Source organism: Lutra lutra, chromosome 1, assembly GCF_902655055.1.
Source record: "Lutra lutra chromosome 1, mLutLut1.2, whole genome shotgun sequence".
Taxonomy (NCBI): Eukaryota; Metazoa; Chordata; class Mammalia; order Carnivora; family Mustelidae; genus Lutra; species Lutra lutra.
Window position 1 is genome coordinate 145,902,232 of NC_062278.1, and position 13,637 is coordinate 145,915,868.

At 34.4% G+C, this 13,637-nt stretch overlaps 1 protein-coding gene across 13 annotated transcripts in view; it reads right to left on the reverse strand.

The window, feature by feature from the left end:
- Nucleotides 1–13,637, reverse strand: part of SLC4A7 (solute carrier family 4 member 7) — a 112,951-nt gene that overhangs the window by 37,743 nt on the left and 61,571 nt on the right. For all 13 annotated transcript variants that reach the window (XM_047738618.1, XM_047738673.1, XM_047738634.1 and 10 more), the window contains 5 exons: nucleotides 11,598–11,755; nucleotides 9,905–9,992; nucleotides 9,180–9,326; nucleotides 4,600–4,706; nucleotides 2,197–2,371 (listed from right to left, as the gene is read on the reverse strand). In XM_047738618.1, coding sequence (XP_047594574.1) covers nucleotides 2,197–2,371; nucleotides 4,600–4,706; nucleotides 9,180–9,326; nucleotides 9,905–9,992; nucleotides 11,598–11,755 — 675 coding nt within the window. The remainder of the gene's footprint in view (nucleotides 1–2,196; nucleotides 2,372–4,599; nucleotides 4,707–9,179; nucleotides 9,327–9,904; nucleotides 9,993–11,597; nucleotides 11,756–13,637) is intronic.

Consider the following 13,637-nt stretch of genomic DNA (forward strand, 5'->3'; position numbering starts at 1 on the left):
TATTAACTGCTAAGTTATTATAAAATCCTTAGTTCAATTAGACTGTATAATTTAGGAATGAATTTAAGTAGAGCTCAAGTCAAAGAAAAAAAATGTCTAAATGTCTACAGAGATAGAAAGCAGAAAATTCAGAAGAGAACCAAGGAGATGGCAAAGAAATGCTAACGGCGGGGGGGGGGGGTTTGCGGTGAGAGGGATAGGCACAAAATTACAGTTTTCCTTCCAAAAATCACGTTGAAAAGGCAGAACCTGCCAGATGAAGACCTTCCCTTCACCACTCCCCCACTGCTCTCCCAACCTCTTATTGTCACATTCACTAGCTCCTTTACCCAGATCTATTCTTTTTCTAATTTTGTCTCAACTGACTTTATGTTCATTCCCAAACTGAAAGGTCTCTCTCCCTAAAGAAATCACTGCCCCACCACCCTGCCTTCCCCTCGTGACATTCACAAGTTTCCACTGTAGCCATCAGAAGCCCTACCGTTATCCTCCCCATACACCTCTCCACTGCATGGCACTGGCCACTCCACATTCCTCTTTCCTCTTTCTTTCTCAAAGCCTCTATTTTGGTTTTTGCAAAATCACATCATGGTGATTCCTCTTTTGAAGTTCTGACAGTGCCCATGTCTAATTTGCCATTTTCCTCCTCATTGTCATTCTTCCTCTAGTCCACAAATATAACTTCCCACTTTTTCTCCTCTCGAGTCACTGTAAAATCTCTCCCTTGTTAACCTCATCTATTCCCAACCTTCGTTTTTCCTCCTTGCCACTCTACAAACTCTGGAACTGCACCTCCTACTTGAGGTTCCAATAAAGCACCTGAAAGCAAATGCATAATCTCCCCACCAATCTCCTCTGCAATACTCCTGATTTCTCTGTTCCTGGTACTTCAGCTGCTACAGCTCTTCCTTGATCTCACTCACATGTGGCACAGCACACCATGACCTGTTACCTACATATACACTATGTTATCTTCTTCTCTTTGGTTATGGTCCATCTCACAGCTGTCTGCATTCCCCAAATGCCTCAAGCACTCCCACATGCATGCGGTACTAAACAGCGGGACGAGAAGGGCAGGCAGTGCTGGACAGTCGAAAAGCAAGCAGCATTTCCGTGATGGTAACAGACAAGACACATCTCCAGGGGACCAGCAGAGTTACATGTACAGTTTGAGACAGCATATAAAAGCAACTTACTAAAAATAGATTCCCTTGATACAATTACTGTAGAATAAGGTAAAAGAATCTAAATAATCAAAACCAGTATAGTTTCAAAGGAAATTTCAGTTGTCAAGTTTGTCTCAGGTTCAGCTCATGAAGTATTTTAATTATCATTACTTAGTTTTTGGCTATTTTTTAAATCTTTTATCTGTAAAAAATGAATTTCCTCCCAAGAGTAAATACAATTAAATAAAATACACTCAAGAATTACAAATAATCTCATTTACATGCCGTTAAAATGTATATAAACAAAAAAATTAGTCTTTCAACATTTTACAAAGCACTGGATACTCTGTTATCATGCCTCCCACAGCCCCTTATACAGCATTACCAAGAACAAAAAATCATAAAAACTTTCATTTTAGTCATATCAAAATATGGGTGCAGTTTTCAGTTATACTAATTAAAATGTTATCTACCTTCACATAAATTTAGTAACAGCAAAATAACACTAAAAATCCACCATTTGTCTACAACTTCTGAAGACTAGTTGTGGAGTCAGGGCCTAGCCACCAGGGCTGATGAGTTAATAATTGCACAGCTCTAACTATCCTATGATGCCTTACAGAGTATCAAGTAGCCCTGCTAGTAAATCCCCCACCCATGACCCACCAGGCATCAGTTCAACTTGTCTCCCACGGGCAACCCTTCCCCACTCCCCACAACAAAGACAGTACAAGCCTTTTACTCAATTTATAAAACCATTCATCCAGCAAGCCAGGTTAACCTTTTTTCTTTTTTTTCTCCTTTTTTTTTTTTTAATTTATTTTTTACCTCAACTGTGCATCTTCTCCTGCTCAAATGGCTTCCCCATGTTTTCCATAGCAATTACCTTTGGGGGAAGTCTGCTTTGGGACAGGTTAATCATGCTGTGGGGTAGACTCTTCAAATGAAAGTATGAATAGTGAGACAAATGCATACACACACTTGCCTCTGAAGAGCTAAGAGCCTGGCCACTACCAATCTTTGTACTCACTATTCTGCCTTCTGTAGCTTCTCCAAGCAGCCCTCCAAAAGTGATTACAGGAGACATACAGGCACAGTATAGGAAAAGAATCGAGGCCAGGCACTGTAGACTTAATGCATCCTTGAAGTCACTCAAGAAAAAAGGTGTTTTCCTTTTGATGTCAAGTATCAAACCACCAAAAAGCCTAAATAGGTGAGATGAAACTCGTCAAACTGTACACTAGAGGATTCTAGCTAGTTCACACTAAAACTATGGGCTACATAAAACTGCTGGTGCCTAGTGTTTCGTCAACAAAAATTAATATCCTATTTAAATCATGATATAAATTATAGAAGATACGCTCATTTAGTCTAATCCACTGATAGAGGAAAGGCAGATCTCATTAAGTTAAAAGACACATAAACATCTGTATTTTATGGACTATATATTAAGAAGACTGCAGGCAAATGATTTTATATGAGTAAATGTAATTTCACACACAAATGCACAAGAAAATATACAATAAAATAAGTAAGACCTAACACTCCATTCATGAAAATGAGCATAAGCAATTCTATCAATTATTATCTACATTATAAATCTTAAAGGCAAATATCAGAAATATCAGGAAGGCAATTATAATATAAAACCTAAGTCCCCCAAATACCCTTTAATATGAATATAGTATGTTGTGCTTAGACTCAGTCAGTAGTGAATTAAATAATTCTAATGACTTTTAAAATTAGTATCTCAATAACATAAGTATTCTTGTCCAGGAGAAAAGCCTAAAAACCACTTCAAAGCATTTAATTTACTGAATATATACTCAAGTTCATGTGCACATTAGTAAAACTAAGAGGTTTTTTAATTAGGAAATTTAAAATCTGTATTTCCACATTAAAGCCTTATCATTTTAATGTGTTTTTTGTTTTTTTTTTTTTTAATCAGACTCTTGGATACATCTTATATAAGCTCTGTGAGGGGTAGAGGCTTTTTCTTGTTCACTGCCTTTATCACCAGTGTCTAGAACACTGTCTAGGACATAGTAGGTACTCAGTAAATACTAGAGACAACTCAGTAATTCAAAAAGGTTTTGTGACTCATAAACATACAATCACTCTGTAGAAAATACACCAAAAAATTAATCTTATGTTTTAAAATGCTTTGGATGTTTCAAGGTTTATCATTCTACCTTTTTTTAAAGTTAATACTGAAATAAATACTAAACACACATTGACAAGTATAAGTTACTCTATAAATAATCTGACAGCAAGGGAAATCAACTTGCAATAAAAAAAGGTGCCAATCTAGAAAATGAAACTGTATATTCAAATCAACAACTCTTTTATATTTTATAGGAGGCTCTTGTGTGACCATGAAATCAATGGGAGTCCTACTTGGTATTTCTCAGTCACTAACCCGATCTCAGTCAGAGATCTAAAGAAATAACACTAACAGGTAGTATTAGACCACCACTTTCCACACCAGGGCAATCTTATTCTCTATGATAGAGACTATCTCATATATATTCTGCAGAGATTATTTTCTATGATAGAGATTATAATACATTAGGCAATGAATAAACTGTAAGTTTTAAGTTTCTCTAAATTTTATATTCAGTATGCCATTTGTTATTTTTCTTCTATATAGTATTCTTTAGGCATGTCATCAATGCCACCTAATAATGTTTCTGTATAAAATAACCTGATTTGCTAAACAAATATTTAAGATTCAAAATCTCTTCTGTTCACACCACCACCAATAGATAACAATATCAATATCCACATGCTTTGCTATGGTATGGAAATACTGTAACATTTCTCTACTTCTACAAAATATTTTAAGACAATGTTTGCACCCAGCAATATTTCTGTATTTATTGCAAAAATTAACATCTTTAATAGTTTTTCTAGCTAGGTTTCTAAAGCTTATTACCATGGTTTAATTATGCTTCACTCTCTAATTTTACATTATCTCATGATATAATGCTCATTTAAGAGTTTTAAGTCTAGGCACACACACAGAAAATATCAGTTACAATTCCTCTCTATTCCTATAATTCTCTACCTTCATATGGAGAATTTTAATAGCACTCCACACCTTCTTCAAGAACCTTCTGTATGGGTAATGTAAATCACCCTAAATACTATGTAACTGCTTGATATTCTTACTGTATGATCCATAATATTTTCACTTTAAATTAAAACCTGATACTCAAAATCCAAGTATATACTAGTAAATTTATTTTAAAATGAATAATTTTCCTTAACATCATACATTTACAAAATACTTTTTTAAATATGAAAAAAAAAATACTGTATAAGACAAACTTCCATATATTTAAAAAGAAAAAGAGAATTTTTATGCCTTCTTCATCAAATCAACCCCTAGCCCCCTAGAAGACTCCCACACTGAATCAGTATTTGTACCCACCGTCCAGTCCTCTGTAGCTCAGGCCCAGCATGGTGGTCGGCCTCTTTAGGAGTATCACCCGAGCTGGGGGCAGATCCATTGGGAAATACAGGAATCTTTCTCTTTTCCTGCATTTCACAAAAAACACATTTTCAGAATTCTGTTTTTAAAAAAGCTAAGATGGTACCCTTGAATTAGAGGGAATAGGAGATCTTATGTTGTTTACATATCTAATCAGTACTCCTAGAAAAAATGATTCCTAATATAAATTCCACTTTAAATAAACGGCACTTTAGAATAGCGTCTAATATTTGTCTCTATTAGTATTTTACGCTTATGATTGGCTTTTTATATTTTGTATTTTAATATCAAATACACTATGAAACACATTCATACACACTATTTCAAATTATGAATCAGCCATAGGAAAATAAATATCCAATAAAGCATCTCTCCAACCAGAATATTTAAAATACTGTTCATGCTAACTAATGCAAAGTATTAATAAAAAAGTAAATAATTAATAAAAAAGTAAATGCCATATTTATTTTATCAAACTACTTCCCTGAAGACATTAATACAAGAGTTATCTGTTAAACACATTTTCATAAAAATAAATTTCCCATTAAATCTTATTACTAATTCAAGATTCTTATGATAAAGGATGTCCCTGCCCCCCTCACCTGAAGATAAAAAAGCTAACTTCTAATTTGTTACTTCTAGGGGTGAAAGGTTGTATGTGACACGGGGAGCAAGAGGGAAGGAGACAAAAAGAAAAACAGAAGAAAGAGAGAAAGGTGGGGGAGGAGTGTTCATCCTTGGATATTCCCTGAGTCAAAAGCTCTGAGTAAACTACAAACTTAAACTACTTGGTTTATATGTTCAGTAGCAAAACTTATCTATAATTGTATGTTTACCATTTGAAAATAAATTAAAACTAACATATCCTAGCTCAAAGGGGAAAGAGAGAACAAAATTATAGAATTCCTAAAAAACAAAAATAATGAAAAATACTATGTAACACAATCTATGGGATATAGCAAAAGTATCACTCAAGAAAATTAAGCACTTATATTAAGAAAAATGAAAGGATAAAAATAAATAAATTTGGGGGGCGCCTGGGTGGCTCAGTGGGTTAAAGCCTCTGCTTTCGGCTCAGGTCGTGATCCCAGGGTCCTGGGATCGAGCCCTGCATCAGGCTCTCTCCTCTGCGAGGAGCCTGCTTCCTCCTCTCTCTCTGCCTGCCTCTCTGCCTACTTGTGATCACTGTCAAATAAATAAATTTTTTTAAAAAAAATTAATTAATTAATTAATTAATTAAATCTCTAACTCAGGAAATGTAAAAACAAAATTCTTTCCTGAAGTGAATGGAATGAAATAAAATAGCTAAAAGCAGAAACTGAGCCACAAAATGCTTTTTTTAAAAAGGAAAAATGAAATAAGTTGTAAAAGCTGCTCTATTTGAAAAAATATAAACCATTAGCTAATACTCAGCAAAAGATATGACAAGGAGGCAACTTCAAACTGAGGAAAATTTTCTAAGCACATGCACACACACACAGACTATACTATATAATGTTATGCAAATAAATTAAAAAACCTTGATGAAATGGGTAATACACAAATAATACATAATTTCCCAAAACTGACACCAGAAAAACAGGAAATAGGTAATGTTCTAGGGAAACTTAAGACTGACCCCAGAAAAAAACAGAAAGCTTACACAAGCGAATCACCACAGAAGAAATAAGCATATTGCTGAAGCCCACCATACAACCAAAGACTCAGACTCAGAACACTTTACAAAGGAATTCTTCCAAATTTCTAGAACCAAATCATTCCAAGCCATTTAAAGTTTTGACACCACAAGGAGAGGAAAATTTACAAATTTACCTTTATGAAACAAATGTAACAAAGATGTCAAAGAGTGAATGAAGACAGCACAAAATACTGAAAACTAATCTACTTACGGTGATGCAAACAACTCAAAATATTAGAGACAGGACGCCTGGGTGGCTCAGTTAGTTAAGCGGCTGCCTTCGGGTCGGGTCATGATCCCAGGGTCCTGGGATCGAGTCCCACATCAGGCTCCTTGCTCAGCAGGGAGCCTGCTTCTCCCTCTGCCTCTGCCTGCCTCTCTGTCTGCCTGTGTTCACTCTCTCTGACAAATAAATAAATAAAATCTTAAAAAAAAAAAAAATTAGAGACAACCAGCACTTTGAAGCTGAGTCTGGGCTTATTCTATCAATGTAAGAGTGTTTTCGTATTATATACTCCTTTACTATGGTTCACCACAATAATCGGTAAATAAAATTCATACAATCATCTCCAGAGATGCTAACAGGCTATTCGAAAAAATTTAACATCCACTTATATTAAAAATTTCAATGAAACAAAAATTAGTATACTTTCTTAGCATGATAAAAATGTGTATTTTGGCCCCCACTGTCAGTGACTTAATGAGAGAAAGATTAAAAACATGGACTACAGTTCAGGGGCACCTGGGTGGCTCAGTGGGTTAAAGCCTCTGCCTTCAGCTCAGGTCATGATCCCAGGGTCCTGGGATCGAGTCCCGCATTGGGCTCTCTGCTCAGCGGGGAGCCTGCTTCTCCATCTCTCTCTGTCTGCCTCTCTGCCTACTTATGATCTTTGTCTGTCAACTAAATAAATAATATCTTTAAAAAAAAACATGGACTACAGTTCAGAACAAATTCAGAAATGCCCATTTAGGGGTGCCTGGATGGCTCAGTGAGTTAAGCTCTGAGTTTCAGCTCAGGTCCCAGTCTCAGTGTCATGAGATAAAGCAGAGTCTGCTGGACATTCTCTCCCTCTCCTTCTATCCCACCCCACTCTACTCACATCTACACAGGAGTATTCTCTCTTTCTTGCTACATTTAATAAATTAATTAAAAAAAAAAAAGAAAAGAAATGTCCATTTCAAGTCAACTACCACTTAACACTACTAGAGTTTCAGTGAGTACAATTAGACAATAGAAAATGTATTAGAGCTGGAAGAATGAGAAAAGGAGGGATAAAAATATCTGACCGCAGATGATATGACTGAAAAACTTACATACAATGAAAGAACTAGAAGGGAGGAAGATCAAAAAGAAACATACAGCAACAAATAGCCTTCATATATAAAAGTAACAAACTGGTGATATAATGGAAAAAACCCTCATTTACAACAGAGACAATATAGACAAAATGCTAATGAATACGCTCACCAAGAAGTGTGTAAGCATAGATAAGGAGAACTTTACTGCACTCCTTAAGGACTTAAGAACTGACTTGAAATAGGAAAACAAGTGGGGGAAAACATACCATATTCTTGAATGATTCAATGTTACAAAGATGTCAATTCTCCCTCAGTTCATTTACAAATTTCACAATTTTTGAAAAATCAGGTTTTATTTCTGGAAATTAAAAGCTGATTTTAAAGCTTTCATAGAAAAATAGACATGCAGAAACAGCAAAGAAAATTCAGAAAAGAAAGAGTAATAGGTCAAGAGGGAATCTAGACCTACTAGATATTCATATATGCTAAAAAGCCTCAGAAATTAAAGTGTGGAACTGGTCCATGAATAGACAGGCTATGGAAAAGAAATTCTAGAAACAGACCTGAATGAAAATGGAAATTTAGAAAACATAAGGCAGCAGCACTTAACACTTAACTTTTTAATATGCTAGAACAAAAAGGCAGCTAAAAATTTAGATGAAAAATAAACTTGGATGCATACTCCATGTAATACACCATAATAAATTCCAAAGGATCAACAAGTGAGTTCAATACTAAGAAAAGGTGTTTTTTTTGAGGGGGGTTGGAGTGATGAACTACAGATAACCAAGAATATTCAACTTCACTAATTACATAAATGTACATTAAAACCACTTTAAAGTACTTGACAAAGTAGGATAAAGATAGCTATCAGACTGATAAATACTGAAAGTCTGACAACACAGTTAGTGAGGCTGTAGGGAAAGGCCTTCATCAGCGTGGGAGTACACAACAGTGCAACCCAGTAAGAAGGGATTCTGGTAGTATCGACTAAAATTATAAGTAAGTTCCCATGTGAGCCAGCAATCCTATTTCTGGGAATCTACCCTACAAATACATCTTCATAAGACTAAATTGACATATCAACACTGTTCTAGGCTTTGTAAAAGCAAAAGCCTGAGCCCAGGAAAAGCACAAACTACGGGATATCCAAAAATGACCCATAACAAAGCTGTGAGAAAATGAGAAATATTTCTAGGATATATTATGATTGAATCTCCAGGATATATTGTCATATGAAAAAAGCAAAGTGCAGAACAATCCATGTGGTATGTTAACTTTTGGTAAGAAAGAGGAAGAAATAGGACTATATTCATATTTCCTTGTACTGAATGAAAATTAGAAGGATAAACAAAAAACTAGTAACAAATGGCCCTCTCACAGGAGGTGGGTACAGGGTTTTATAAGAAGGTAAATGGAATAAGGTAGGAGTACACCTTCTCTGAGTGTACATTTTTATATATAGTTTTGATTTCTGAGTCATATTCAATTCAAAAACATTTTAACTAAGAAAAAGTAATTCAAGAATTGTGTAGATTCTTACCTGAGAAGGAACACTTTTTGGTGGCTCTATGCGTATTGAAGGATCCCACTCTCCTGGAGGTAGGACAGTTACTTGATCTAAAAATTCATCAATTCCAGATAAGAGGTCATTTCTGTCTTTTGCCTTATAGGCTACATCATGAAAAATCTACCCAAAAAAAAAAAAAAAATGGGTAAAAGGATTTTAAAGCTGAAAGAAAATTCTACACATAGTAAATCCACTTTAGATATGATAAGTCTAACAATTACAAATCTCTGCCCCAAATAGAGACAGCAGTCCTGGTCAATATAAGTCATGTTCAGTGAAAAGGTTCAAAAACAGAAGAGAGAAATTATGGAGAAAAAAAGCAGGAAGGGGGAAAAGACGAAATCCTGAGCAAAACCCAAAGAAGTGATATCCTGAAATGCAGGATGGACAAAATTTCAAAAAAGTGGCCAATAACTTCAAATACGGGGGGATGGGAAGGGAGAGAAAAAGACCAAAAAGCATCCACTGATCTTGACAGAAAGGTCTCAAAGACCTTACCAAAGGCAAATAGTTGAAGAGGTAATAAGATAAAACAGTACAGACAGCAAGGACAATTTTGTAAGCTTCACTATGAAGAAAAAGAAAACTAGAGTATGTTTCACAATCAGTGCCCACTTGAAAAGGATCTGAAATTCCACTTCTAAGAGATTTTATAATATGATATTCATAATGAGTACCTCTTGGGGCATTTTAATTACCTCATCTGTCATGAGAGTGGCTATTGATCTTCCAATTTCATGGTACTGTGGTGCCTTGCCTGCGGGACCCAGTAACAGAAACAAAAATCTAAAGAAACATTAAAATACACAGACTTTAATAAAAACAACATATACAAAAAGACCGAGGCAATCATATAGAAATAATTCAAATGTAAACACAGAAACAACGTTCAGATCTCTTTCCCACCTCCCACACTAATCAGTGAGAAAAAGATGACACTCTACTCATAGTAAAGCAGACCACAAAACTAAGCAAGGCATTCATAATTAACTTTCTACCAAGTTACTGCTCCCCATCTTCTTTAGGGTAAAAAAGTAATTAGAGAATTGAGAGTTTTATGATAAAAGTTCCCATTTTCTTTACCTTTTGAATCTGAATAAGCAATTTTATCTAATCTTTACTGATGAAAAAGTAAATTAGCGAATAATGGAAATACCAATCCCACTAAAAACTTAGAAGTAAGGTTTACCTAATTAAAATAGCGCAGAGTATACACAAAAAATTCACAATCCCTCAAATTATGGTCTGGATAAAGACTCTACTGCAGTAAATAAGGGACTATGCAGGGGCGCCTCGGTGGCTCAGTCTGTTAAGCATCTGCGGCTCAGGTCATGATCCCAAGGTCCTGCGATGGAGCCCCACTCCTCCTCACCAGAAAGCCTGCTTCTCCCTCTCCCTGCTACTCTACTTCATCTCTCTGTCAAATAAATAATTAAAAATCTTTAAAAAAAAAAGGAACTCTGCAAGGAAAAAGAATTTTTATTCACAACTCCACAAATTTAACATCAAATTTCATATTATTTTATTTTTTAAATTTATTTATAAATGACTAATAAAAAGTATTTAACTTCGTACTTAGTTATATCCTCATTAACACTACAGTAAGATATTAATATTCACACCCAAATTGGAAGTACTCATCTTCTTGTTTCATGAGAATTTAAATGTGAATCTACAGAATTCTTTTTCTCACTTATCTTAGTACTATTCCATTAATGTAACCCAGGAAAACATACCAGAAATAGGCACATATACTCTAATCAAGTTATAATTAATTCTTCATCGTTACTATTATAAAAATGATTTTTTGAGTATTCTTAAAATTCTTCTTATTTACAATCAAATTTATATAGTCAGTAGCTAATAAACTGATTATCCTATAACACAACTTGCTAATTCTTATGTATACTGAACAGAAATTTTTGGTCAGGTCAGAACAAAGCATTTTACCTAATTGAGAGGCATTTTATTACATTTAATCAACCCTATGAAGTAATCACAACTTCATTTTATAAATGAAGCTTAGGAAATTTAAGTCAGGCTTGACCTTCCCAGAAAAAGTGGCCCAGCAAAGATTCAATTCCATTCTGACTCCACAGAACATAATAGGTCTAAAATGATGAGCTGCCTTTTAAACCAAAGCTCCTAAAACACCAAACCTCTTATAAAGGTATAAATGCTAATTATTTTTTATAAAAGGATGCTTTCTTTTTGTTTTTAATTCCAGAAAGAAACATAACTCTTTTATGCTCTACTAGTCAAAGCATTCGGTGCAATGACAATATTAACAATTAAAATAAGCTTTTAAAAGCAAAAATGCTCCTTCTAACCAATAGATAAAAATTTTTAAATTTGAGCCATGCTGAGAGTGTTAATCAGAACTAACTCTACCTCGTAGGAACAGGGACTTCAGTCAACCCTGAGAGGAGAACAGCAGGAGCCAGTCTCACAAATGCAATTATAGGTCTTTCCAAAAAGTCTACTTCTCCCACCAGAACATTGGATGCCTCAGCTCCCGAAGGAATTTTTCTCATGAAATTCATATCAACCTATTGACAAATAAATAATAATTAAAATCAAATTTATATGGTATTTTTAAGTCTACTTAGAGGTAAATAGGAAAGAAAAACTCCTTTTAAGGCTACTATTTGCTAAAAAACCAGAGATCTAATAGATGTAAAAACACCAAAACTCTCACACATATAAAGAACGGAGTAGACAAATACAAAAAAAGCAAGCAAAACACATCTATCAAACAATGCTCCCAACTGTTTTTTCTTTACTATTTCAGAGATCTAAATTTTCAAACATACAAACTAGAGAAAATTTTTAGTGATTATAGCACTATTCATTAAAAATTATTAACAAAAATATATTCACAAACTAACAATGGCTCATGAAATTATACACAGTGCTAAAAATTATTCATTTCATGATTATTTTTGTTTAATCTGAGAAATGAATTAGCCCTTTTATGTTTTACATATATTGTTATAAGTCCTTTTTATTTTAAAAAAAGCTCTGTGTATTCCTTGGTATTTTCATTAGGTGGCAAAAAACTGTTATTTTTATTTAAAACTAAAGTAAATAGCCAGCACTGGTATAGATTTAGGATAGTGCTATAAAATCAAATTTAGTAGTCTGTGTATAATTACAAAGAAAAGGTTATCAACATAATATCAAAGTATGGGAACTTCATTTCTATTCAGTTTCACACAAGTCACTAAACGACCACTTACAGGGCTATCTATGAGAAATGAAACCAGCACTTACAGCGGGCCTCTTGAGTCCCACACCCAGTGTGCCACAACTACAGTGCCAGGAGGCAGACTCCTGCCCAACAGGAGACAAGGAGGGGTACACAAGGATAGGCCAAGTAAAAATAAGTAAAACTGTGACAGAGGAACAGAAATAAACGGCATCTGCCATGTCTAGAGGAGATGTCTAATGAAAGTTACATTTATCCATTTAACCAGAATTAGCTGCAGTATGGTTACTAAACACTTTCCACTCATCTGAAATAACAGAGGTACCAGTAAAAATATGGTCAAGTTAGAATAGAAGAATTAAAAATACTTTTATAATTTTAGAGCAAGAAGCTCAAGCAAAGCTATACTACAAATCATTTATTTATACTCCTTTTCTGCAAAATGTGATTTATAGATTTTATACCATAAGAGGCTTAAGAAAATGCATCTTACTTGAAATAGTCACATTTAATTAAGTCTTAAATTGGATACAACGATGTTAAAATAGAGTGTCTTACAGCAAACTAATCAGAAGTTGTAACAGCCACACAGAATCAACTATTCAGAAGGAGTACTCATAAAGTATGCTTTAAGTTCAACTGCAATTTGAACTTAAGGGTTTTTTGCCCAGTTCTTTCGAAATGCTGAGTTTTCTATTTTTATTTCACCTAAATACTCATCTACCAAAATAAAAAATCACAGTTGAGATAGGTGAGTTGTATTTAAATCCATGCCTTTACCTACCCATGGGGATAAACCAATACTTTTCCCAGGGACATTCCAGAAAATACTGACACTGTAAGAGAGTAATTCTGGGATCTTATTACAGCCAAGAAAAGGCTGAATCACCAGTGCTTTAACATAATTCCCAGAATTATTCTTTCTGCTGGAAGTAGCTCCAGAACAAATGACAAATTCAAAAGGTACTAAAGTTTCATGATATCTATGGGTAGGTATAAGATGGAAATACCATATTATTCACATATTCTTTTGTCAAAATTCCTGAAACTAGTAATACATAAAGATATTCAAATGCTCTTAAGACTATGTTAACTTTCTCATAATTTTTGACCTTAAGTATCACAAGTATCACAATTAGGCTTGTAATCACCAATCTATTAAAAAATTATTATAATCAGTGCTAATAAAGTCACATTGCTAGTGATTTTCTCAGTGATTAAGA